The 27,740-nt window shown below is 48.7% G+C and overlaps 1 protein-coding gene across 2 annotated transcripts; it reads right to left on the reverse strand.

Annotated features, from left to right (window-relative positions):
* Positions 1-277: 277 nt before the first annotated feature.
* Positions 278-27,740, reverse strand: CSNK1E (casein kinase 1 epsilon). 2 transcript variants are annotated; one of them, XM_077829806.1, is made up of 12 exons: positions 27,535-27,740; positions 24,270-24,404; positions 23,187-23,274; positions 14,795-14,905; positions 13,814-13,962; positions 12,861-13,089; positions 5,507-5,677; positions 4,562-4,710; positions 3,021-3,213; positions 2,768-2,907; positions 2,290-2,355; positions 278-1,656 (listed from the first exon to the last, which is right to left on the reverse strand). In XM_077829806.1, the coding sequence occupies exons 3-11, from the start codon at positions 23,260-23,262 to the stop codon at positions 2,323-2,325; spliced, it is 1,251 nt and encodes a 416-aa protein (XP_077685932.1). In that variant the 5' UTR covers positions 23,263-23,274; positions 24,270-24,404; positions 27,535-27,740; the 3' UTR covers positions 278-1,656; positions 2,290-2,322. The 2 variants fall into 2 exon arrangements, with proteins under 2 accessions (XP_077685932.1, XP_077685923.1); XM_077829797.1 differs by lacking the exon at positions 24,270-24,404.

The raw sequence follows: 27,740 nt of genomic DNA on the forward strand, positions 1-27,740 counted from the left end.
GCAAACTTCTTCAGTCCAGGCATCAAAAGACCCCCCGAATCATATTTCTCACAGCTCTCCCAACACCAAGGCCACAGTGCTGGTTGCACCATGACTCTGAAGACCAGATCAGCTTTATTTTTAGGTGCTCCAACCATGTGCTTTTTTCCCAGTAATTCTAATCAAACATGTTCCTGGAACTTGGGAACATAATCAGCAGCAAGATGACACTTCCTGTCTGTATATCACATCACCAGAAAAACGGTGGGGAGGAGAGAAGAAAGGACAGATACTTGCATCACTTTATCATTTTCTACTTTATTACTTCAAATTAACAACCACGATAAAGCTCAAAAAAGTCCAATATTTACACAGGAAAAAAGTACAAAATCCCCCCCACCCCCAAAGTTCTTCAGGTTTTTTTTTTTTCTTCTTCAGTTTTTTTAAATTACAAAGTAATAAAAAGTTTTGCTCTTTAATTAAAAAAAGAGAGTAAGAGGGGTAAATAAATTAGGGAAAAAAAACCAGTGTTAAATAGAAAGGAATAAAACCAAAAATGAACCCCCCCACCCCCCCACCGGCTCCACATTAGTGTCAGTGCGCCAGCTACAGGCCATACGTCGCAGCGGTGATCATCGCATTTTAAAACCCAAGAACCATGTGGTGTCTTGAGTATTCCTAAAATACATTTAAAACAACTAAAGTGGGGGGAAAAGGAGGTGGTCAGGGATTGTGCATACGCACTGGGATATCAGATCTTTTATTTGGGGCGGGGGGGAGCTGGAAGAGGAAAGCCATCCCCTAAGTTTCTGCACACCCCTCACTTCTCCTCAGATCCCACACTTTCCCCTCAGTAATTAAAACAAAACAAAAACAAAACCTAACATCACATGCAGCCTGATGTAAAAGACCCCACCTCCAGTATGGGAAGCGGATTACAATCTCCCTGTCCTTCAGCTCCACTTTCACCTCCTCCGCTCAACCGTGCACCCCCTCTGAAAAGAAACCCTTGGCATGCCAGGACCGTGTCTTATTTATCCATGCCTGGTGCGTCCGCTACCTCCCCACATGGTGTGGAGGTGCCACTAGGGAAAAAGGATGCCTGAATAAGTGGCAGGCCTTTCCCGTGACTCCTCTCACGGCTTGCCATCCATTTCTTTTAATGCTTGTAAACACACAGTTTCTACCACCAGCCATGACTGGAATAAGGGATTTTCTACCTGCCCAGGAGATTCCTGCAAAACAAGTGCAACCCCTCCCTCAAAAAGAATTTAAAAAAATTGCATTAGAAACCACTTGATCTTAAAATCAACCAAAATTTTAAAAAGACAGGAAGTTGTTCTAAAAACAAAAAACAAAAACAAGAGCAGAGTCGAGGGAGGGTGGGGTGCAGTCAGCCAGGAAGACGGTGGGCTGGGGGGAAAGCTGCACAAAGGCAGCAGAGGCATTTCTGCAGGGTTCCCGCGTCGTCGGCTTCTCGTAGGCGCTCGTGTTGGGGAACACAGGCGGCGAGCTCAGAAACGTTTCATGCCGGCACGGGGGGCAGCTCATCTCCTCAGTGTTGGCAAAAAAAACGAAACAAAAAAAGCTGTTTTGTGGGGTTTTTTTAAGTTTTTTTGTTGTTGTTTTTGGGGTTTTTTTGTTTTTGTTTTTTAAAAGAAAAATACAGTGAAGACACTAAAAGAAAGAGGGGGAAGAGAGTGTTAGAGAAAGGAGGGCTCCCTGGCCATCTCCTATGACGAGAGCTTGATACCCCAAATTATCCATTTCTTTTTCCCTTTCCCCTCCCCATAGAGAAGCCCTAAGAACTATTTCCCATTTAAAGATACACGCACCGGTTTAAAAAAAAAAAAAAAAGAAAAGTCTACAAACAGATCTTGCCTCTTACGGTGCATACCCTTCCTACATCCCCACTCAGCACTATCACACTGCCTCAAAGATGAATCAGGAGAGCACGAACTGGAAAGCAACAAAATGGCTTTATGGACTTACAGCCCCCCCCAGGCACAGGGAAGTGGCTTTTACAGCATTCCCACCCCCCAGGAGCAATGGAATGAACTTCCAAAACCCACACCACCACCAAGCGCTGCCACTGAACCAGCCGTATGGATCGGAGCACCACAGTGTTGCTCTCCATTCCCAGCCAACGAAGCTCAAGCATCCCATCCCCAAGACCAAAGGGCATCCCCCCCAAGATAAGAGAGGGAAGGGAAGTGCACTGACCCACCACAGCGGCACTCAGGCTTCAGGCCAACAGCTGGCACCAGAGTCTCAGGGCACCAGCAACCGGGCATTGGGGAGAGCACTCACCTAAGCAAACACTGGTCCGGGGGCATCTTCTCCTCACTTCCCAAGGTGATCAAATGGCACGCTCGTCTGGGAAAGAGCAAGAGAGTATGAGTGGACACAGGAGGCAGAACCAGAGACAGGGTTGGGGAGAAAGCAGGAGACAAACATTCCTCTACCTCGATGTGTTTGTTGGTTCCCGCCTCCCTCGAAACCATTATTGCCCAGGAGCCAGCCTGAAGGACACTTGCTCCAAGGGAATCCTGAAAGCTGGGCTAGGAAGATTTCATCAAGTACTAGGCTCTGGAACCACAGGGGGCAGGGCAGGGGCCTTACATAACAGGGTCCTTCTTGTGGGAGTAGGACAACCCCTTAGTGGCTGAAATCCAGCTCAACAGTTCAGCCAGCAACTCCCGTGGCCCCTTTTGGGTCACCAGAACTGCAGGTGATCTGGGGCACGGTGTGGACAGGCCGAAGCCATGTGCAACAGGCAGGGACTCACCTGTGACGCTGAAATCCGTGACACCTCTTGCCGCCCTGTGAGGTCGGAGGAAGAGACGTTGGCAGGAGCTCCTCTGTGTAACCTCATGCTGACCTTCCGCTCCCTGTCCACCCGTGAGATTGCCCTGGGGGACGTGTTTCCTGTCAGAGGGAAAGAAGTAGAAAATAAGAGAAATGCGTTCAGCACCCTCAGCTTCCAGTCACTCCCAACACACCCTGGGTTCGCACGCGCCTTGGCTCCCTGCCCCACTCACCGGACTGTTGGATTCGGGCAGCGGGCGTGGAGGCCATGGGCTCGGCAACGTTGCGAAGGCGGTTGGCTGTGGCTCCAGCAGGGGGGCCGGGTGGCAGCGCCCGTGTGGCGGAACCCCGGAGTTGCCCCATCCTCTCTTCTCGCTCATGCTCTCGCCGCTCCCGATCCATGTCCTCAGGATTTCGGGCTGCTCCCTGAAAGACAGATACCGCCCCCCCCCACCGCAACAAGCTCAGCCTTCAGGGCAAGTCGGAAAACCCTGTGCCCACCCATGCCAAGAAACAGGCCTGGCCCAGGGACTAGCCAAAGAAACAGAGGGGATCCCATCTCTCTAGAACCTTCCATCCCATGGGGAGGAGGCTTCTATCTCCTCCTTAAGGAAGCAAGCGAGGGGGCGATGCGTGTTACTGTTTAGACTGCAGTAGCAGCTACAAGGTGCTAGGTCAGAGGTGGGCAAACTTCAGCCTGCGGGCCGCATCTGGCCTGCCAGCTGTTTTAAGCCAGTCCTCGAGCTCCTGCTGGGGAGCGGGTTCTGGGACCTGCCCAGCTCCAGTGCTCTAGCCAGGGCGCAAGGTCAGGGGCCGCTCCACACAGCTCCTGGAAGCTTTAGCATGGCCCCCCTCCGGCTCCTATGCACTCTAGTGGCTCCACTCCTGCGGGAGCTGCAAGGGCGGTGCCTGCGGATGGGACAGTGTGCAGAGCCACCTGGCCACGCCTCCGCATAGGAGTTGGAGAAGGGACATGCCACTGCTTCTGGGAGCCACTTGAGGTAAGCGCTGCCCAGAGCCTGCACCACTGAGACTTTCCCCACACCCCAACCCCCTGCCCCAGCCCTGATCCTCCTCCCACTCTCTGAACCCCTTGATCCCAGCCCGGAACACCCTCCTGCACCAAAAACCCCTCAACCCCAGCCCCACCCCAGAGCCTGCACCCCAACCCCCTGCTCCAGCCCCAATCCCACTCCCACCTGCCGAACCCATCAGTCCCAGTCCAGAGCACCCCCCTACACCCCAAACTCTTCATCCTCAGCCCCACTCCAGAGGCCGCACCCCCAGCCGGAGCCCCCACTCCCCCTCCCCAGCCTGGAGCCCCCTCCCATACCCTGAGCTCCTCATTTCTGGCCCCACCCCAGAGCCTGCACCCCCAGCCAGAGCCCTCACCCCATCCTGCACCCCAACCCCAATTTTGTGAGCATTCATGGCCCACCGTACAATTTCTATTCCCATATGTGGCCCTTGGGCCAAAAGGTTTGCCCACCCCTCTGCTAGGTACTTGCCAAACAAACAGACAGAGCCAGAGTCCCAGCCCCGAAGAACGTACAAGGCTGCAATGGGAGTGTCAGACCTGATGCCCCAGGGATAGCAGTAGTGATTCCCAATTAATGCTGCTGAGCGCCCCTCCTGCTACCCAGGCTGCACACCTGTCCCACTTACTGCTCACTAGGGACGAGCACCTGATGTGCTCTCAGCGAGCGCCGTCAGCTTCTGCCCCCTGCCCTCCCCAGGGAGTACCATGCCCCTTGCAAAGGCCTGTGCCACTCACAAATTTGAGCATGTTCCAGTCGAAGACATAGTCATAGGAGAAGCCCTGGCGGTGGAAGAGGTTACGGAAGAGCTGCCGCAGGTACGAGTAGTCAGGTTTGTCATCAAACCGCAGTGAGCGGCAAAAATTGAGGTAGGTGGAAAACTCAGCTGGAGGAGAGAGAGAGAGATAATGACTGATTGTTAAACAACTCCACCCTGACGAGGCACCTCCATTCCCCCACTCCGCTCTCCCTGCAGCAAGCCTCAGGTACAGCCACAGGACTAGGGCCACCCCCCAAAAGCATTGCTTCAGACCAGAGGGGCATCAGTGCAGAGCCACACAATATGCACCTTCTCCGCTAAGGAACGCTCTGCTTTGGCCATGGAGGACAGCCAACCAATCCTTCAGGGGGAAATCCTTGCTCGCCTCCCCTCTTTGGCTGCTTTTCAAGCCAGAGGTAGCATGCAGGTTGTATGGGATCCCCAGAGGGGAGAACATATCATTAACAAAAGAGGCAGAACGGAAATTTGGGAAGCAGGTCCCATGTGGGGAAAAAGTGGCCACAGCAGTCCAGAGCAGCATGGGCTGCACACTGGCTTCAGTATCCCCCACAGATCCAAACACCTCAGTGTCACTAGACATCAACAGCATGAGCCCCGAACCTTCTTCTCATCGCAGCCTGCCTCTAAACTGGGCCACCTCAAAAATACCAAGACCACCCAAACCCAGCTCCCTAGGGATTTCTGTGCCAGGACTGCAGTGCCACAGTTCTCTCATCCCTTCTAATTGTTACCATTAGCAATGCGCCGGGTTCCTTCCCCGCCACCCCCTGTACTGCAGTGACATGTGCCATGCCTCCCGCTGCTATAGGGGGTCAGATTCTGTAGGGTTCCAGCAGGAGACGGGGAGCATACATGCACAGGTGTATTATGAAGGTACCCATCAGGAGCGCACAGCACTTACAAGGGTACCCTTTGCAGAGCACCTCAATGGGTGTTGACATCTTCTTCTCACTGATACGCTCATACTTTTGGCGCTTGGTGGCAGCCTTGAGGCCCTGCCAGGGCAGCGAACCCAGGTTGAAGTACATGAGCACGTAGCCCAAGCTCTCCAGGTCATCACGGCGACTTTGTTCTGAAGGAGGAGGAGGAGGAGGAGGAGAAGGCGAAGAGAGTTACACATGGGCAGGGAAGTGAGATGTGCCTGGAGTTGCTTAATTAGTCCCTGTGGTCAGGGGCAAGTAAGAGGAAACAACAGACCACCTCCTTTTCGCTTCCAATACACAACCAATTGCCCACCTGCTTCAGGCTCAATTTTCTGTGGAAAGTTTAACCAAAATGGTTCAGTCACTTCAGAGAAGGAGCTTAGGGCAAACCACCACATTATGTATTTTTTTAAAACAAGAGCAAAACCACCTTCCAAGCACTTTTTCTGAGAAGCCTCCATAATTCAGAGCAGGGGCCTGAAATTTGGTATTGGCGGGGGAGGTTCACCCTGGTGTCAAGGATGTGCCTCTTGCCATCCCATGACAATTTGCCCAAGTTTTCCAAGTTATAAGCCTCTGAATAACTGCAGTTCACACATTCTCAGTAGAGACCTGGTAGAGTTTGGCAGCTAAATTCTCAGAAGATTCTCTGCACTGAGCAGGTTCCTAACCCTGGGCTGCTGGAGTGGAACAGGACTTTCCCTTCGATGGCTCCTCTCGGCAGCTGGGGACCACTGTGGCATCAGGCACAGGAACTGAAAGTGGGGAGACCACCTCTCCTAGGCTCTCGATGCCTGGCTGTCAGCAGCGAGAGCAATGAGGAAGAGAAGGCAAAAGTGGGCCAACTAGAACGTGGCGAGGTGAGGAATGGAGGGGTGGATGGAGAGGGACACAGGGAACAAAGTCAGGCTAGGAACAGAAGGGTCTGTAATCACTGACGCACACGCCCCCGCAGTACCCGCAACAGAACCCTGGAACCCTCAGACTCTACATTTCTCTGCTGTCGGGAAGTAGCTGTGAAACTCACTGGCAGGGTGTCTCTCATCCCCCACTAGTGGGTGGTCCGCACAGAGGATAAGAACCTACTACTGCTACCATTTACTCTGAGAGTTCAAGTGGTGGAGGTCTGGGTTGTGGATCTAAACCCTGCTGATGAGCCAAGCTGGGTGTCAATATGGTAACATGGATGGAATTCCTGGTTTTTCAATTTGTTTAAAACAAAACACCATGTTAAAAAGATCTAAAATAGAAGAACATTAAGGTTGCAAAATCAAGCTCTCAGGCATTAAGAAATATCAGAATTAAGGTTGCCTGTACAACTTTAATTTGGTCCTCTTTGAGTATGCCTTAGCAGACCATCTTTAATGACATGATCACATACTGCTTTTTGCACAGGGCCCCTGCCCAATTCAATGTTTATTTTTGATCCTCTACATTTAACATGCAGCCCAGGCCTTACTGGCTTACTTACACAGCATTCAAACCTTACAAAGTTATTTGTTTCCTTATAGGCATTTCTATGGTGTTCTCTCCATGGTATGAGTATTTCGCAAACATAAATGCATTTATCTTCAAAAACACTCCTGAGAGATTAGTTGGTATTATGCCTATTTTTGTGTGTGTGTGGGAAACTGAGGCGGAGAAAGAGTAAGGCCCAAAACTTTTTCAGAGTACTTCACGCCTTATATGTTCGAAACACAGCTCCCATTGATTTGCAGGAGTGCAGAGTGCTCACAGCTACAAGTGAAATCAGGCCTCAGCTATCTTTGGTTGGGCACTCAGAAAATGAGAAACACACAATACGTGACCACCTGTGAAAAATTTGGTTTAACAATCACTTGCCCAGTATTTCACAGAAACTGTGGGTCAGAGGCAGAACGAATTTTCCCAGGGTGGCATTCAACTGTCTAGCACATGATTCCATCCTCTCTTCCTGCAATCCCCAGCTTAGTTCACTACACGCCTTCCAACTTCAGCAACAAATTAAGCAGGTGAACTACTGACCAAACCTCCTTCCCTACAATTCTGATTCCTCCTCAGAACAGATCTATCCTGTGCACTGACGGGGGCGGTGGTGTCCTCAGGAAAAACTATAATACAGTCTCTAATTATACGATCATATACTAATGCGGACATACCAAGGACTGAATTAAGGTTGCACAGGTAATCTTAATACTGGAAATTCTCAACTTTTGAGTGCCTGACTTTGCAACTTTCACATTAAGAGAAAAAAACAACAACAAAAAAGCTACATTATTTTTAAATTGGCCATGTGAAGTGAGGCCCACGCACCGCTTGATGGCATTTAACTTTTGTTCAGATGCAGCGTTCAAGTCCAAAATTTCAGGGAATGTTCTAAGCATCACTGGACATAATCTTGTTGGTTTTGGTGTGTGTAAAAATCAAAAAAAACCCAAAAGGGAGAAATGGAGGACACATGGAGACCACTGTTCCCTCTAAGCTGTGCGTGCGCACACACAGATCATAGAATATCAGGGTTGGAAGGGACCTCAGGAGGTATCTAGTCCAACCCCCTGCTCAAAGCAGGACCAATCCCCAATTTTTGCCCTGATCCCTAAATGGCCCCCTCAAGGATTGAACTCACCACCCTGGGTATAGCAGGCCAATGCTCAAACCACTGAGCTATCCCTCCCCCAAATCCTTAACCCAGTGCACATGGTGAAACACCGCATGCACAAAAATTTGCACAGAAGAAATTTTTTGCACACACAGCCTGTCAGAAATTAGAGGGAACATTGATGGAGACCCTGGCACATGGTTAGAAGAGCCATCAGCTTCAACCACCTCTGAAAAGGTCTATAGCTCCAACAGATTGATGGCTGCCATTACAACATCTTCCAGGATATTGGTACCTCCTCCCACCAAAGCACGGTCTTGGCTATGCCCGTACAATTTAAAGTGTTGACCTCCTGAATTACTTAAATAGTAATGGGGAGGAAATAAATGAGGGTTCACAGAGCCCCTGGCATGGGGGCAGAGAATGGAATATATAAAACCCTGGCATAAGAAGAAGGGGCAGGGAGTCTATATAGGAGGATGGGAGAGAGTGGTAAGGAGCCCCCGGTGAGTGCAATGAGCTAGGCCTTTCAAAGCAAGGAAGTGTGCAAACCTCTAGTATCTATTATACCAATGCATCCCCTGCCCCCATAACCCTGCCCTGAAGGGGCACCATGATTGGGAGAAGTGGACGGAGGGCAATATGAAAAAAAGTCTGATTTGTCTTTAAAAAACAGTTTAATTTAATTTGGATCCATAAACACTAAAACCACTGTAATCATAATGGTGGGATTATTTTTTGCGTGGTGTCACCAGAGGGCAGAAGAACAAATTTTCAGTTATGAAGAACAATGGGGAAGTGACCATTAATCCTTAAAAGTACACCTGTATCACTTTAAAGCCTGTGCACAACATTTCGGTGAGTTTTAATTCCATGGGAAGTTTGAAGAGGCTGACAGGGCAGCCCTAAGGTTGTTTTGGTGCCCTGACCGCATTTCAGTAACTTAACATGTTTAGATTTCTTTTAAGTGTAACTTAACTGTGAGCTTCCTGGGTTTATAACTCTTGGTTGTGGGATAATTACAACAGCCCTATAATGTATATCATCCTAAACTGACGAGTACTCTCAACGTTAACAGTTTCTGTCTGGGAATATATATTAAAAGAACAAATAAAATATAAATAAGATTGAACAGTACATCAATCTGACAATATAAGACAGCTTCAACCTTCGCAATATCCTCATTCATCCTAGCCAACTGAGGACATGGGGGGAGGGATAGCTCAGTGGTTTGAGCATTGGCCTGCTAAACCCCGGGTTGTGAGTTCAATCCTTGAGGGGGCCATTTAGGGAACTGGGGCAAAAATTGGGGCTTGGTCCTGCTTTGAGTAGGGGGTTGGACTAGATACCTCCTGAGGTCCCTTCCAACCCTGATATTCTATGATTCTACACACACTCAGGAACATTTCTTAGCAGGCACACTTTTAGTGTATACAATAGTCACTTCAGCCTCACAAGATTCCTGAGAGGTAGAAAAAAATCACATCTCCGTTTTACAGGCAGGAAGCAGTGGAAGAGAAGGATTTACTCATGTTCTCAGAGGGAATCAGTGTCAGAGCTCGCATCATAACTCAGGAGTTCCTGGTTCCCAGTCCTATGTTTAGCCTACTACATCACACTTCCTCTCTGTGTTTTACTCATCTTCAGCTCCTCAGTCTTCCCTTGGACACCTGGAACAGCATCCACACACTCTCCAACCTACTGATCCTCTTCCTCTCTACAAAATAACCTCTTCCCCACACCTCCAGAAAGCCCCCAAAGCCAATCTGTACCTTGGAATGAAATATTCTTTCCGTTCCCATTTCTAAGATTGCTATCCTACTTCCATGCCAATTCCCTCCCCCTCACAGACACAGGCTCCTAGTCACTCCTTCCCTCCCCGAGATGGTGCCCAGACAAAGGCTGGGTCAGGAATTGACAGCAGGGAGACCAAGTGCCTGAGCAAAGGGAGGCTATTTAGGACTTGCAGCAGATAAGATTCATGAGCTGACCTGCTTCCCTGCAGCCACAGAGGCTCCCCAATTCCCAGCACACTGCTACTCACCTGACCCTTCCAAAAGCTATGCTATTTCCATGCGTTTGTGACTGGGATAATCCTTGGGAAGGGAGCCAGACTCCCCCCAACCCCTGTTCATTCCTCACCAAATTATGTTCTGATTACAAATTTGTATCAGATTTTGTGAACTCTGAGGTTGCACAGCCCAGAACTAGTGTCTTTAATAGTGCATGAAGCTGGAAATAGTGCCAGGGACAGAACCAGCAGAAAAACAGGGCCCAGTCTGATGTCATCTATAAAAGGAATTTAGGGTGGTGGCGGGGAGAGTTATTACTCTCATGCTTCCCATACTCACTATTCAGACAGAATATGCTAGGCCCCTTCTGTGTCTGTCTCCTGGGCACCCTGGGTGTCTATTTCAGATGTTACACACTCTGACGGGCACAGGGGATTCTCATCCCCAGAGCATGTGAAAATTGATTGGAATGTATGAGCCAAGGGCCACATAGTCAAACGACTCCCCTGGTAACCGTGGAAAACCTCCCAGATCTCCCCACCCACGTTTTCACCCCTGGTCTCTGGGAAGGGAAGGAAAAAAAAAAAGTACTCCATACACTGGAATGTATGATCCTTAGCTTGCAGAGTCAAATATAAGGCTCTCATTTGATTGCTATTCCACTCAAGGGTTCCTCCCTTGCCTCTCAACTACATGAAGGCAATGGTAAGACCAAGTATTTAGTAACCGAAACAGTCAAATTTCAGAGTGAACCCCTGGCAATACTGTTAACTCAGAAACATATGTCAGTTGTCCAGTGGGGAGGTCTCATGGACTGGGCACAGCACTGGGAGCCAGGAAGTGCAGAGTTTTGATTGTTGTTCCGACACCAACTTCCCAGGCAGCCTTGGGCATGTCACTTACCCTCTCTGCAACTCCACTTGTAAAATGGACAGTGATTCTGGGAGTTGTTGCAAGGATTAATGTTTTCAGCTTCAAAATTTTGTGCAGAGTGCTGTGTGAGAGTTACAAGTTTATAGCATATGCAATCTTCCCTTTGAAGAGCAAACAAGATCTAAACATTCAGCAGGATAGGCAAGCCAGACTCAAGAATCAAAGGCTAAAGATTTAAGACCATGGTGGAAAATTAAATAAGCAAAACAGACATATTAGTCCCACATTCACACAAGTCTGACAGAGCAGCCCAAAAACCCAGTCCCTGACAGACACAGTAGGTGAAGCACACATGAAGTAATCCCAGTGTGGCAGTTACCCTGGTTGTGGGAACCCTGAGTAAGCAGCACACTGAAATTATATCACACGCACACGCACACACACACACAGGTGGCCAAAATATGGTCCATAGGGTTCTACCAGGCTGGCTATATTTTTAATATGGAGCGGAAGCCAGGAGAGACCTTCATACTCCCAGCTATGGCAATGCTCTCTGTTTTGATACATAGCCTTCAAAGGCTGCAGCTACATATTATTAAAGATGAAGGCAATCAGAACCTCCTCTATTTCTGCAGAATAGGTCCAGACTCTATGGCTTCTAGAAAATCAGTGCCAGTGGAGAGGGGAAAGCTTTCCCTGATGACTTTGGGGGCCCAAGCCTTCAGTTTCTGGAGGATTTAAGTTCTTAGCTCATAAAAAACTGGAGAAAACCTTCCAAATGTGAATCAAATGTAGCCAACAGCTGCCTTCCCGAGCCTGCGGACAGATAGCTTCAATGCTTCTGTTGCTCACAGCTTTGCCAAGCAGCAGCAGCATAGTTAAACAAGAGTCTGATCATTTTTATTGCGGGTATTCAGAATTCCATGGGCAGCTGTGAAACTGTCAGAGAATCATGTCAATTTCACTCTGCTATTGACTGACAAAGTTATGCCTAAGGCTGCAAGTCTGTCATGGAGGTCACAGAAGTCACAGGTTCCATGACTTTCCGGGACCTCTGTGATTTCTGCATCAGCCAGTGCAGCCTAAGCAGCCCCCTGGGGCCAGCCGCACCAATTGCTGCTGGGAAGGTCTTGCGCCACCACACCCCTCTCCCACCACCACCAGCAGGAGTTTGGGCTGAAACAGGGGGTTGCGGGGTGCGGAAAGGGGTGAGGGCGCTGGGCTGCGCTTACCTCAGCAGGTTCTCCCTGGAAGCGGCAACATCCTGTTGGCTCCTAGGCGGAGGCTCAGTGCGCTGTTTCTGCCCGCAGGCACTGCCCCCGCAGCTCCCACTGGCTGCAGTTCTTGGCCAATGGGAGCTGTGGAGCAAGTACTCGGGAGGGGGCAGTGCCTGGAGCCCCGGTGACCATGCCTCCGCTTAGGGGCTGCAGGGACATGCCAGGAGCCACATGGAGCTGGGTAGGGAGCCTGCCAGCCTGCCCAGCAGGGGCCCTGGGCTGCACAGCCCCCCTGCTCCGCTCCCCCAGCAGCAGCAGGGATCCTGGGCCACCCATGTGTCGTTCCCCGCCCCCCCCAAGCACCCAAGTTTTAGTCAGGGGTATATAGTACAAGTCATGGACAGGTCACAGGCAGCGAATTTTTGTTTACTGCCCGTGACCTGTCCATGACTTTTACTAAAAAATACCCGTGACTAAAACGTAGCCTTAATTATGAGCAACTGAAATCCAGGGATTAGGAAGGAAACCACTATGCAACCTTCACTATGGCACCTGCTGCCCCTCCCACGATATTGCAACCTACAGCACATGGCACACACAAAAAGACATGCAGAATCCCCACAGACATGGGCACATGCCACAGCAGGCTCACCAATTCCCAAGTGGGTGTTGATGGAGGCGTAGCGGGCCGTGCCAGTCAGGTTCTTGTTTTCCCGGTAGGGGATGTGCTGGTGGGTCCGGGCGTCTCGGTACTTCTTGGCCAGGCCAAAGTCGATTATGTACACAAGGTTGCCCTTTTTGCCAAGCCCCATGAGGAAATTGTCTGGCTTCACATCCCGGTGGATGAAGTTCTTGGAATGAATGTACTCTATACGGCTGATCTGGAGCGGGAGGGTGAACACAGCAGGAGAAGTGGGAAAGAAGCTTGTTATGATTGTATGAGTTACAACCCTCACCCTTAAAAGAGAGCATGGTCAGATGGGCCTGGCAAGTATCAGCCACGGGAGTGGGCTTGAACTGCTAGCTTTCTGGTGCTCTGCAATGAGGGTCACTGCCCAAGAAAGGACTCTTCTCCCCAACTCCTGGGAACTGAAAAGCAGCTGAATTTGGAAACATCCATTCCCACCAACGCTCCCCCCCTTCCTCAGAGGGGAAGTTGCCATTAACACTCCAGGGAGGGAAGGGAAGAGAGTTTGGCAGGAATATTAAGCTTCAGGGCATTGAGCCAATCTTTAACTATTCAAGACCAGGATGAGACCTAACTGGATGGGGAGGGGCATAGATTATCCTACATCTGCCTATTTGAGGGTCTTAACCTTCCTCTGGGACTTCTGGTGCCAACCACTGCCAGAGGCAGGATACTCAGCTAGATGGACCTCAGGTTTGATCCAGTCTGGCAACTCCTATGAGTGGGTGGCCTGGTTCTCCATCTTCTTCAAGAGCAAACACCCTGGAAGCCACTTGAGCTCCTTCTCCATCTTCACTCAGACAAATAGCCCGGGGGTACAGCAGCTCAGAACTGCTACTGAGTGGAGTGGGCAGGAAAAGCCAAAAGTAAGGTATGGGGATGGAGCTGAGGTGCTGACACCTTTGGAAGAAACTCACCATCTGGTCTGCCAGGAGCAGAACAGTCTTGAGACTGAACTTGCGGGAGCAGAAATTGAAGAGATCCTCCAGGCTGGGTCCCAGGAGTTCCATCACCATCACATTATAGTCACCCTCTGCCCCACACCATTTAATGGAGGGAATACCCACTGCGGAAAGAGAGACCAACCCCATGAATAAGAGGTAGACAAGAGACATCCACAGTGATTCCCCACCTCCCAGAGTATTCCTTGCTGAGAAGGGCATATCCAACACTGAAGTATCCAGCAATAATTTCTCTCCCTCCTCCTAAAACTACCCTGGAACAATTTCTGCTTTTACTTTCTTTCTAATTCAGCTGTTTTTTGCTTTTCCAGCAATCGAATGTCTGCTAGTTTCTGTTCATGCTCAAGTTGCAGTTTATTTGCTGCCTTTTGCATTCTAATTTTTTCTGCATCTTCTGTAGCCTCAGGTAAGGGCTGCGCTCCTGCCTCCTGATCACTGGCCATTAACTGATCTCTCAGTTCTTGATTTGTAGCTTTCTTTCTAAAGCTTATCCCCTTTTCTGAACACAAATCTTCCAGGGCTTTTTTTGGTAAGGCCCTCATATGCTCTTCGCTCACCCATTGCAACTGCTCTTTAATAAACCAAACTCTCACTACCAAAATTCAAATTTGGATAGCGTGGGGTTCTGACCCAAAGTTTAATTGACCTGGTTCTGTGGATCCTTGCACGACTATGCTACTGTGATGGTGCTGCCTGTGGGAGCCAGCTGAGGTCACTCAACCAGGGTGAGCTGCAAACAGAACGGGGCAAACAAACCCCAAACACTGGTGGATATTCCAGTACTTAGATTTACCAAGCCAGCACAAAACAGCTTCTATTGTACCTCACTGGTTACTAAGAAGTCCAAATAATGCAGTTCCCTTAAAGTACCCAGCCTCAGACCTCCATCCAGACATGCATGTCAAACACTAGGCATGGCAACCTCGCTGATCTCACCTCCTCCCTGCATCATCTTGTAGAACTTGCTCTCGATGTGGAGCTGGGGGTGCTTGGTTTTAACACATTCCAATTTGATGGCAACTTCTTCCCCAGTGGCAATATTGGCACCTGGCATAGGAAAAAAGGGCAAAAAGCTTAGAAACATGCTTGGAATTAAGTGAGGCACCCATGATGAGCTTTATGCAAATTCTACGCTGCCACCACTGCAGAATTTGTCCTGGAATCTACTCTTTGACACAGAATTGTGTGCCACAGTTTAAACTTTCATTTTAAAAATCACAGTGTCTAGCTCTTATGTTTGCAAAGAAAATCTTGAGGAGACAAAATAAAAGGAAGCCAGTGCAGACAGCCTGGAACAGCAGTTCTGAAAAGTGCAAACTGCCTCACTGTATCAGCAGGTTAAGTCTACAGTGACAATGTGTAGGTCAACATGGTTAAAACAATCGACACTGAAATAGTTAAACATCCAACTAATGTGCATATCCCACAATTCCAAACCGCCTATCAGCCCAGGTGACCCCCCCACACTCCACAGTGTAATTATTGTTCACCAATACAATTTGGGATATGTCAAAGACTTTTTCATAAGTGTGAAGAAATAAAAGGAATGCAATAGCAAAATAAACCACACAGGGACTCCTATATTGAGGGTATTTCTATATTTCTGAAGTAAATAATTTTTAAAAACGCTGTATTTTTAAATTGAGGCTAGCTGACACAGAATACAGGAATCTTGCTGCGGAGTACACCGGGCCATCAGCTGAGATGGATTTTCTGTTGGCTGTGGGAGGAGGACTGAAGGGGAGAGGGAGGAGGGACATTCCACCCCTTCCACATATTAACAGAGGAGGGGTTCCATTTGTTTCCTGCCACCCTACAATGGCAAGAACTGAAAGATCTGTGCATAGGCCACAAGAATGACACCCCAGACCTCTCTCTAATCCCAACCCACCCCTGCACTGGAATTAGGGATTACTAAAATTTACACAAACTAACTGCCAGTTGCACAGGGGACTGGCAGTCAAAACCATTGATTATCACTACGAAAGTTTTTTTTTCCTCCTGCTGATAATAGCCCATCTTAATTGATTAGTCTTGTTACAGTTGGTATGGCAACACCCATTTTTTTGTGTTCTCCGCGTATATACATCTTCCTACTGTATTTTCCATTGCATGCATCCGATGAAGTGGGTTTTAGCCCACAAAAGCTTATGCCCAAATAAATTTGTTAGTCTCTAAGGTGCCACAAACACTCCTTGTTTGTTTGGTTTTGGGTTTTTTTGCTGATGCAGAATAACACGGCTTCCACTCTGAAATCAGAAGATGGAGTCAGAAGGAAAGGGATGGTAGGGGGAATTTATTCAGCCATAGGAATAGAAGAGACATGGACAAGATAGTATACTGAGTTGGGGCACAGCAAAAAACAACCCAAACAAACCTCTGGCCTTAAAGCTAGTCTTGGCAGATAAAATTAATTCTTGCCCTCCACTCCAGGCTTCAGAAAATACAAAGTCCCTGGTGAGGGACACAGAAAGAGCACCTTTTATCTATCCATCCACCCGTCGCCACCCCTCATCCGAAACTGGGACCAAGTAGGGAGAAAATGGTCGAGAGAAAAAAGCACCACTTGATTTCCTCTCCCATCCTAGATCCACAAGATAAAGCAAATGCCTCCAGACTCCATTCCCTTTGGGGCAGTTGTGGAGAACACCAATTAGCTTGAGGCAGCCTGTTAGCAGAAAGGTGTCGCCGAGACACTACAGTATCAGGGCTGAGACAGGCAAGTTGGTAGGAATTTGTGAGAGACACAAATGTCATTAGGGGCCAGGAGGGACAGATTTATGAAGAACAATTAAAAAGAGCTAAATACATATCTTGTCAGAGACAACTAAGCAGGGTGGGGAGGGAGAATGGGACATGACAACAGCCTGCAAATATTTGCAGACTGTAAACACCAAGGAGAGCGAGGAATTATTTCTGGTGCTCTGAGGGAGTGGAAATAGGATCAACAGGATGAAATTAAGAAATATTTGTACTCAATATCTGGGGTTGGGGGTGTCGGAGGAGAGGCCTTCTTGAGACTCATTCGGCCAAGGGTCATTTTTGGACACAGACAAATTCCATGTTTAAATTATGGTCTGTGAGCCAGGTGTAAATTTAGGACCACGTACTCCCTACACTTCACAATGGAACCCCTCCTACTAATTTCAGTGGGGAGTTTGCTCAAAGATCAAGGTTACAGCATAACTGTTGCATAGTCACTAAGGCCTTGTCTACCCTTCAGATACTGCAGCAGTGCATCTGTACCCCTGCAGTGCTTCAGTGAAGACATTACCTACACTGATGGGAGGGATCGTCCCATGGGGTAGGTGATCCACCTCCCTGAGAGGCAGTAGATAGGTCAACTCGAGAATTCTCCCATCAACCTAGCACTGTCTAGGGTGTTAGGTGGATTTAGCTGCATTGCTCAGGGTGTGGAAGTTTCACACCGATGTAGTTATACCAACCTAATTTCCTAGTGTAGACCAGGCTTCAGCTTTTAATTAGTCATTGCTTGTTCAGTCACTTAAGGCTTGTCTACGCTACCAAGTTTTGTTGACAAATCTTATGTCGACACCCAAAAGTCGACAAAAACAAAAATCGCCAAAGGGTGTTGACAGTTGCTCCCTCTGTTGACAGACCGTGTCCACATTGGGGACACCATCATCAACAGGGTGAGCAATGCTCTGTGGGTATGTATCCCTCCGTGCGGTATTGTGGGAAGGAAGAGCTGATCGCTGCGCACCTTGGGAGGATTCTCTCCCAGTTCTCCCACAGCCCCCTCAGCTGCCAAGAGCAGCATCACAAGGAGCTCGGTGAGCTCTCCGTGCTGAGGAAAGGCAAAGCAGCACAGCAGCCGTCTGCCTGCTGCTGTGTTCCTAGTGCCGGGCAGAACAGGAGCATGCCAATGATTTGCTCTTTGTCCGTCCCCCAAACCAAGCAGCACACAGATACTTCCCGCAGCTTTGAAAGGGGAGGGGCACATCCCAGCAGGGCAGCAGAGATCAAAACACTGAGCAGAGCAGTCAGGCATTGTGGGATACTGGCAGAAGCCAGTTCTGTGGACAAAACAATTAGCAGCATCTACACTGGCTTTTTGTCGACAATAAAGGGAGGGGAAAAGATAAAAGTCTCTCCTAGGGGTGGAAGGTTTGTGTCGCCAAAGCCGGACTTTTTCGCGACAAAAGCCTATTGGAGTGTGTATGCTCTTGCTGTTTTGTCGCCAAAAGGCAGTTTTTGGTGACAAAACTTGCCAGTGTAGACAAGCCCTGGCAGATTCATTATTACCCAATGGGAAAACACTTACAGCTATTTCCAATTTGTCTCTCTCTGCCTTCACCTCAACTCTCTTCCTTTCATTCCTCTCCATTTCATTCCCTGCAGCAACTCCCTGTTCCCTCCCAACTCCACCCACTAACACAACGAACTATGAAAGTTAATGCTGACACTTAAAAAAAAAACAAAAAACAAAACCATGACAGCTTAGATTCTGCAAAACCTGGACATGCCAGATAGGCAAACATCTCAAGAGGGCCATACCTGGCCTTCAGGCCCAATGTTTTCTAAAGACTGCTCCAGAGGTGTCAGTCTCCCATGGGAAGTAGAAGCAGCACCACTGCTTGGGGCATTTTAGAACTAGACTGGACAAAACACTGGAAAACGTGCAGCAGGGAATAATCCTTTACTGATCAGGATGACTGATTAAACGCTTTTCACTCAGAGCCCTGTACATCTTCATAGCACTCTGTAGGCATTGGCTGATAATCCTCACTGCTGAAGTAGATGCATATCCTTTCCCAGACACAGGCATGGAGAGGCTACATTACTTGCTTAATGCTAGAGAGGGAGTCAGCGACAGACTCAGGAGAAGAATTCAGGAGTTCCTGGCCCTTTGCTCCATGCATTAACCATGCACCCTCTTTTACTATCTGATAGACTTGTGGAAGTTGCAGGCTGCTGACATCTCTGATTCTCCTCCTTCCCCAGAGGTTGCTCCTAGTGTTTCAGACACAAATGCTATTTAGACTTCTAGCTTCAGCCATCAGAGAGATTTAGGAATTATCCACAATCCTACATAACATCCACCCCCAGTCTCGCTCAGCTGTAGGGGCTGTCTGAATTCAGAATTCATTTGTCTTGAGCTTTTTAAACTGGGTAGGGAGGGGGGAGACATCACCTGCAGAACAAGGAGACATTCTCCACAAGGGGTCCTTTTAGAGAAGGAACAGATGTAAAGAACTAAGATACAACGCCCATTGAGGATGGTGTTTATTAGCTACATTCTTCCCTCTCCCCACATCCTTCCCCTTCCACCACCTTCTTTCTTGCCAGCTTAGGGAGGGAAGAAAGGATGGCCGCTGAACAGATGGGAGAAGTCAGCTAGGGCAAGAGAGAGTTAACAGGCTGGGAAACAAAGGGAACTCCCTCCATGCGAAGGAGGGGCATGCAACCAGGAACTGTCCAAGCACACACCACCAGTGTCCCAGCATGCTTTGCCTGCCAGTCAATCCTCAGCTCATACTCCTTTCTATGGTTCCTCTCTGAAGCAATCCAGTCCCTTCACCACCACAATCTCACTGCTGACTTGCGACAGCTCCTGTATTCCAGTCCTGGGCCCCCAACCCCAGTTCTGCTAATGCATCTCACTTCTGACTCATACAATCAAAACCACTTCCTCACCAAGCCCATTCAAAAGCAAACTGCACGTTCTGCAGAAACGTTTACACACCCATTGAATTACAGAACCATGGAAAATAGTTAAGGCCCACTGGATTGTCTGGGCCATCTCCAGCCAATGTAGTGCTGTTCCCCACGTCCTCAAGATGGGGAAGGGGGCACCATCATTTGAAATCACTCAGTTTAAGATATATGTATGTGCAAGAGGAAAAAAATATTGCCCCTCTTCCAAAAAACGATCCATGAAGTGCATTTCCCACAGCACCATTGCTTAGGAGAAAACACACTGCTGCACGTGTGGTCAGGTGAAAGGGGAGAGGTCAGGAGTTTAGCTGTACAAACCCAGGCTCCTCATCTCACACCAAGACAAAGTTTATTTGTTTCACTTCATTCCCTCTATCTCCAGGCCACAAAAGAGAAATATTAGGCGAATCTAGTGCAGCACTGACAGAGATATTCGTTCATTAGAGGAGGGCCTGGGTACACTACAGCATGCCTGATCCCAAGTGGAGGGATCACCTAGGCTCCAACACAGCCAGCTAACACTGCTTAGTGTTAAGCAACTTGATTGAGTGAAAAACAATTTAAAAACCATTCCCCTTTTGCCTATCAAGACAGGGCATCACAGCCTCCACTGCCTTGCCTAGCTGTTACCACTCAGGACAGAGATCTTGGAGTCATTGTTTTCAGTGAACTATCCACATCTGCTCAATGTGCAGCAGCAGTAAAAAAAAAAAAAAAAAAAAAACCACCTAACAAAAGGTTAGGAACCATTAAGAAAGGGATAGATAATAAGACAAAGTATCAATATTTCAATCCATGGTACGCCCACACCTTGAATACTGCATGCAGTTCTAGTCACCTTGTCTCAAAAAAGATATTAAAAATGGAAAAGGTTCAGAGAAGGGAAACAAAAACGATTAGGACTATGGAACAGCTTCCATATGTGGAGAGATTAAAAAGACCGAGACTGTCCATCTTGGAAGAGAGACACCTCAGGGGGTATTATAGAGGTCTATAAAATCATGAATGGTGTAGAGCAGTGGAGCTCAAACTGTGGGTTGGAACCCCAACTGGACCCATTTTAAGGGGTTCGCCAGGGCTGGTGTTAGACTTGCTGGGGTCCAGGGCCGAAGCCTGAGCCCCACTGCCTGGGGCCGAAGCCCATGGGCTTCAGCCCTGGGTGGCAGGGCTCAGGCTTCCGCTTCAGCCCTGGGCTGCGGGGCTCAGGTTACAGCCCTGAATCCCCAGGACTGAAGCCCTTGTGGTTTGGCTTTGGCCCCCTGGCCAGGGACAGCAGGGCTTGGGCAGGCTCAGGCTTCGGTCCCCCATTCTGGAGCGTGTAGTAATTTTTGTTGTCAGAAGGGGGTCGTGGCACAATGAAGTTTGAGAACCCAGGTGCAAAGAAAGTAAATAGGGAAGTGTTATTTATCCCTTTACATAACACGAGAACCAAGAGTCACCCAACAAAATGAATAGGCAGCACATTGAAAAAAACAAAAAACAAAAAAAGGAAAGTACTTCACACAACACACAGTCAACTGTGGCTCTTGTTGCCGGGGATACTGCGAAGGCCAAAGTATAACGGGGCTCAAAAGAATTAGGTTAGTTCATGGAGGAAATAACCATCAATGGCTATTAGCCAAGATGGTCAGGGATGCAACCCCATGCTCTGGGTGTCCCTAAGCCTCTGACTGCCAGAAACGGGGATAGGACAAAAGTCACTCAATTGCCCTGTTCTGTTCATTCCCTCTGAAGCATCTGGCACTGGTGGAAGACAGGATACTGGGCTAGATGGACCATTGATCTGACCCAGTATGGCTGTTCTTATGTTAGTCACTTACGCCTTGCAAAGTGGGCGTGCAACAATTCCAGAATGTTTTACACTCACTTTGCACAGGTGCAGGTGACTACACGAACTCCAAGGGAGTGAAGGATCAGAACCATTATCTCTCTGTATCGCCATCTCCTCACCCACATACACACACACTCCTGATCTACAGCAGGAGGTACTTACCTAACGCAAAGGGGAGGTTTAGATTGTGTAACATGCTTGAAGGCAAAAGGTATTATTGCCCCTTGTTCCCTGCTTCACTTGGTTACCAACACCGTCACCTGAGTTGGCAGCTAACTAGAGGACCACAAACAAATGACATACAGTCATAAATTGAGGGAGAGGTAGTGTGCAGGGGGATACAGCAGGGAATCTCACTTTGCTTTTACCCATCATCTTTATTAGAGACCTGGGCAAAGGCAGTAAATAGCCATTCGTGACATTCACAAGACACTACACATGGAGGAGTTGCAAACACCCATGAGGACAGAGAAAATAATAAAAAGGGAACGGAAACATGGGCAGAATATAAAAACTGAGATTCATCTTGGAAAAAGAAGCTGAACACAATGTTCAACAGGAGGAACTGAGGAGCAGTAAAGCTGAGAGTGATCCTGTGGCAATAGTGGACAGCAAGTTAGAGCGGAGTTTGCAATGTGATACAGTAGTGGTAGTGCGGGGGGAAGCCAAGGAGATCCAAGGAAGCCCTCTATGCAGAGGCATCACATTACAGAGCACTCATGAGGAGAGCCCTTTGCTCGACCACATCTAGAATACTGTACTGGTTGCTGGACATCTCAGCAGATCAACAAAATGGAAGGAATTCACAGAACAGCAACAATACCGACAAGTGGCTAGGTGGACTGATTTATGAGGAAAGCTGGAAAGAGCTAAACATGTATCACCTGGCAACATGACAATCAAGGGAGCACATGATAATCACTTACAAAGTATCTGAAGGGTGTAAATATCAAGAGGGAGGGGAATTGTTTAGGGTGGTCTCTAGAGGGTCTATAACTCGAAGTAATGAGAGAAAAACTGAGCAAAGGGTAAATTATGGCAGTTCTGAAGAAGTTTTTTTTTTTTTTTTTATCAGAGGGGCTCTATTAAACTGTGGAATAGACTCGCAAACAAATCCCTATTGTTTGGGCCACTAAAAACGGAAGTGGACTGGGGGCAGCATAAGAGTTTGGGAGAAGAATAGACAAGACGTAAGCTAGTATTGGAGGGTCTCTCTTCTTCTTTGGACCCCTCCCCGCCTTCATCCCTGAGCGACAACAGCAGGAATCATAGCACCGCCTGGAGGTCTTCCTGGTGGCCCTGAACAGCTCTGTGCTCCGACACCCCAGCTGGCGACTGGAGTTATAAGTATCTTTCTACTCAACATGGAGCCAGCAAACCTCCACTAAAGAGATTTTACCAGATCAGTCTCTCTGTCCTGGTATAACAGACCATCCCTTCGCCAAACCACCGCTCCCACAACCAACAATCCCCATAGGTTAACAGACACAAGCTTGTGAGAGGAGAAGGGGATGGGGTGGGAGTCTGACAAACACGATCGATACAGCCCACTTCGTAGCCAGTCTGGCCAGAGACCCAGTTCCTTTCACCACTCCCTGGCCTGAACTGGCTTTTGGCACATCTCAGCATCCTCACTTAAGGAGACCGCCAGTAGCAGGGAAGGCCAGAGAAGCAGCCAGTATCCGCAGCATAATCCTTGAGGATCGCCCTCAGAATCCTTCCCCACACAAGCCAGCTTTGCCCCATTAGCAGGGAAGGAGCATCACAGAGTTTAGAAGATACATCTTGATGGCTAGACGGGCTAACAGAGAGACTCACCCAGGTAAATGTCTCCAAAGGAGCCACTGCCAATCTTTCGGCCCAGCCGATACTTGTTCCCCACTCGGAGCTCCATGGTTCAGTCGCACTGGGGAGGAAGCAAAGGAAATGCAGAGTCAGAGCAGAAACAGGAACTTAATCTGTACCCCACATGCAACTGCACAGGAGATCTGGAGCTTACTGGCAGGTCCCTTTCCCCAGCGCTGCAAGTTCTGCAGGGGGTCAGGCTTGGTGCCCTAGGGTTTAGTCTCCTGAATTGCCACGTAGGAAAACAGGGATCCATTTCCTGTCCCAGCCCATTGGCTGTCCAAGGCCAGCAGAGCCAGGAATGCTGCAGGGACAAGACCCAAACCCATTTACTTTAGCAATCTGCACAGCCATGTGGGAGAACCAGAGTGAATCCCTGCTCCATCATTTCTTCAGAGATGTGGGGGGGGAGGGAGGGAGGAGGGGGGAAGGGAACGACACTGGAGTGTTTAATGGTGTGGAGAGGTACCCCCAGAGAAGCAGCATTAGCACCAGGACCAGCCTCACACATGGCAGCCTAAAGTAACCTGAACCTGGAAGAGTTCTGGTCTCCAGCATCAGAGACCAAGCTGGCTAGGTACGAATCCCATAGCAAGGAGTCCAAGCTGAGCAAGGAATGGGACCAGCACCCCTGTGGCAGGTGTACTTTGGAACGTACAGCTCTGAGAGACCGACCCACTATTACTAGCAAGTTGTTCCACAGGGGGCTGGGGAAGGAGGAAAATAAATAAATAAAGGAAACGTTCCATTAAAATTATGTCAATCTATGCATTACTTTCCTATTTTAGTGCACTTCAAGGACAGACTGCAGCCTCCATTGCCCTATTGGCTCCCTCTGTCTGCACTACAATACGCCACAGTGGGTGTCCTTTACTGCTCCCTCCTCCCCCTCACCACCTTGGCATGGTCTAGGAACACAAGGCTTTTACCTGCTACCTCTATAAATGCACAGCAGGACACCAGACTCAACCTAGTCACTTTCCTTACACTTCGCTCTGGGTGGAAGGCCCACAACCATGGCACTCATTCCCACCAGAGATCCAGCCTGAGCCTTACCACCTTTAGGGTGCACTGCAGGACCCATCTCTTTGCGCAGGCCTTCGCCAAATGGAGTTCTGGAGGCTCCCCGGCAATGTCACCCTGGATGGCCACCACCTCGAGCTTTCCCCTGTTCAAGTAATGTGGCTCTGTCTAAAGGAGGGGAGGAGAGAATGTGGCTCCTTTTAGAGGATTCTGCTGTACAGTTAGTTGACGTAATGCCATATTATTAGTGTACAGAACGCAAGACGCTGGGTGTATTGGGGATGGGCACCTTGGAAAGGGAGGGAATGAGTCAGATGTTCAGAACAAGGTAAGAGGAACTTTCCTTTGCTGGGGCACAATGCACAGGAAGTATCTTCGAGAGGGGAATGTCTCCTCTGGCGGAGACAAAAAATAATGCCAGTGACAGGGGTTCTCGGCACATGATAGACCCCAACCCAGAGTTGTTTCTCCCACCCCGGGAGAAGGGATTACAGAAAGAGTAATGGATGAGCTGCATTGACCCACAGGAAAAGTTGTCCCACCAAGACATTCAGGGGGCATCACAAATCCTGAGAGTGCAGCCACTAGAAACCACACACAAACACCAGGAGGTGGAGTCCTCTTGCCTAATATTTACCTAGGTGCCTGGGCTTCTTTATGCTTAGAGACTACAAAGCCCCATTACTATTGAAAACTTCTGCTGAATGAGAAATAGGCACAGCCCTGGGAACAGACCTGTGAGGCAGGTCTGCCTGCGCAAGGGCACAACACCAGCCTCGGTTTTATCCACTGCCTGCTATTCTGAGACTACGACCACAGGTACATACACCTGACTCACCCTCCTGCTCCAGTATAGGAGCAAAGGCACAAACTGCACTAATGACACTGTGGCACGCTGAACCCAGCATCCACTGAGGCCGAGCTTGGCCAGGCCTGGTGCCACGAAGGGTTAGCGCTCGGCTCAGGTTCTGTTCCCAGCGCTGGTCAGCAGGCCCTACGAACACTGCAGAGGCTGGGCCCCATGTCTTAGCGTGTGGAGCACCACCTAATATGCAGGAGACCCAGGTTCCAGTCCCTGGCTCAGACACTGGCAGCTCACCAAAGGCTGTGCCCAGCGGTTTGTGCCCATGCTCAGTTGTGGTTCCTCACTTCCTTGGACAGACAGGGGCAAAGTTCAGGGCCTATTGCACACAAGTGTGCAACAACCCCCGTGCTGACTAAGGAACAGGGTCAACAGTCTCTAAAAGGGAATCCAAGAAGGAAGAATGGAGGCACCCACGGGGGCTTGGGGGAGGGAGGGTGTAGGGAGAGCAAAGAAGGATGGATATTTCCTCCTGTAAATGCATCCCTTCCCTCCCCCCCCACTGCAGCATTGGAAACAGTCTTACATGGAGGGTACACTGCAGATGGGTACACAGACGGTAGCAGGATGAACTCATGCCAAGGGCAAAAACATACACTCACCCCCTGGAACTGCTCCAGGGGTTAGAAGATTTACTAGCTCACCCCCACACGCCCTACAGTTTCCACTTTCTTTTGTAGTCTGGCCTCCAGATCTGTCATAAAAAGACACCTTTGCCCCTTTCCCTCCACCCTGCCAGCACTCTCCAATCAAAGCAATATTCCCAAGGTCCAGAGGACAACCATTTAGTTCTCCATTTAATTCACAGCCCCTTCCCCACGAAAACTTAAAGCAAGTGTGCACTCTGCATGAGTGAATGTGTAGAACATATTAATATCCTCATTACACACATACACCTACAGCACACTATACAACCCTAGAAATACTATATTCCCCTCAGTGTTGCATACCCACAGATAGGTTCCAATCCCATTTATGTAATATAAATACACATGTACATACACACACAGGACATTATGTAAACACATGATATGCACACACAAGCTGCAGACCCCTCCCCCCACTTACATGTCAGCACAGGCTATCAGGAAGCACACAAACCATTTACAAATAAAACAGATAAATAAAAATGACACTACCCCCACCCCACCTGAACAGCTAGGAGACCCGAATGTACCCAGGGATACCACAGGCCAGAGAATATTAAACACACAGTGAGAGTTGACCGCTACATAATGGAGGCTGCTAGGCTGAATCTGGCATTAAGGGGAAAGGGGGGGGGAAGAGAAGCTGGCTAGTACACAGATCATGAAGGCTTTACATAGCTTTTTCTTAAAAGAGAGGGGGGATAAGGAGAGAGGCAGAGAGAAAATAGAATTTAAATAGGAAAAAATGACATTTTTCTTTGCATACAAAATGTCAAATATAAATACAGGTCCCTCTGGCCCCTGGCCCCCTTTCACAGTTACAAAAAAAAAGCAAGAGGGAGATGGAAGAAAACACAACAAATACAGGCATTAAAATAAAATAATAATAAAGGGAGAAAGAAATAAACAAGGTAGAAAAATTCCTTGTCATGGTTCTCCACAAGCAAAATACTAAATTAAGTCAGATTCTAACAGTGGATTTTTTTTAAAGGCACCAGCCAATTAAAAATGATAACAAAGTAATATTTTCTATCCATTCCTAGCCATGTTCATTTCAGAAGGTGAAATAATTCCAGATAAACAGTTTCTCCCCCTTCCCTCCCCCACGAATCTTTTCGGTGCACAAAAGGAAATACTTATTTTCCCAGCTGATTCTCAGCACCATTCCCCCTCCAACCTCAAAAACACACCCTGTTTGTCAGACATAATACTTTATAAATATACAATGCAGGGGCCACCACTATAGTTTATGGCCACCCCTAAAATAAATAACACCCAGAAAAGCAAGAAGAAGTATCAGTTACTCAGGGCAAAATGTTTTAAAATTATGGACAGATGTTATTAAGAGAAGTAGAAATGAGCAGATTTCCTTGCCCCCTTCCCCAAATACAACAGCCTAGTAACATACAAAGATCTAATCCCACCCCCCCCCCCACAAAAAACCCCAACAAAAGAGAATAAATTAGAGCCACTTCAACATGCAGAGAGCAAAAAAAAACCCTTCACAGCTCTGAAAGGGGGAGATCAGGGCCCCTAAAATGCCCTTGCAAAAGTGGGGAGCAGGGGGCTCTGTTGGGGGTCCCCCCCTCGCTTTGTCTCCGTAAAAACGCTTTTGTCCTCCTTTCTTCCAGTTTGTCTTATTTGCCTGTGACACATTCCCCCAGCCCTGTCTCCCTCCCCTCCCCCAGCCTCCTCCTCCTCCTCTCTCAGCAAAAACAAAGAGCCAGAGGGGCTGCCTTTCCCCCCGGATTTGCACCCCAAGATAGATACAGATGCTTGCAATATTTACCCTGTCTGGAAGGGGTCTGTGTCCGGCTGCTGCTCCGCTGGCTGTCAGGAAGGCAGGTGGCTGGGATGGGAAGGATGAAGGAGGATTGGGACAGGGTGTTCGCGGCTGTCCCCGGCTCCAAGCCCGGAGCTCCCTCCTTGTCTCTCTGCTCTGCCTGCTGAGCGCCTCCCTCCCTCTCGCCTGCCCCTTCAGCCTGTGTACGCTGA

This window comes from Eretmochelys imbricata, chromosome 1 (genome assembly GCF_965152235.1).
Source record: "Eretmochelys imbricata isolate rEreImb1 chromosome 1, rEreImb1.hap1, whole genome shotgun sequence".
NCBI lineage: Eukaryota > Metazoa > Chordata > Testudines > Cheloniidae > Eretmochelys > Eretmochelys imbricata.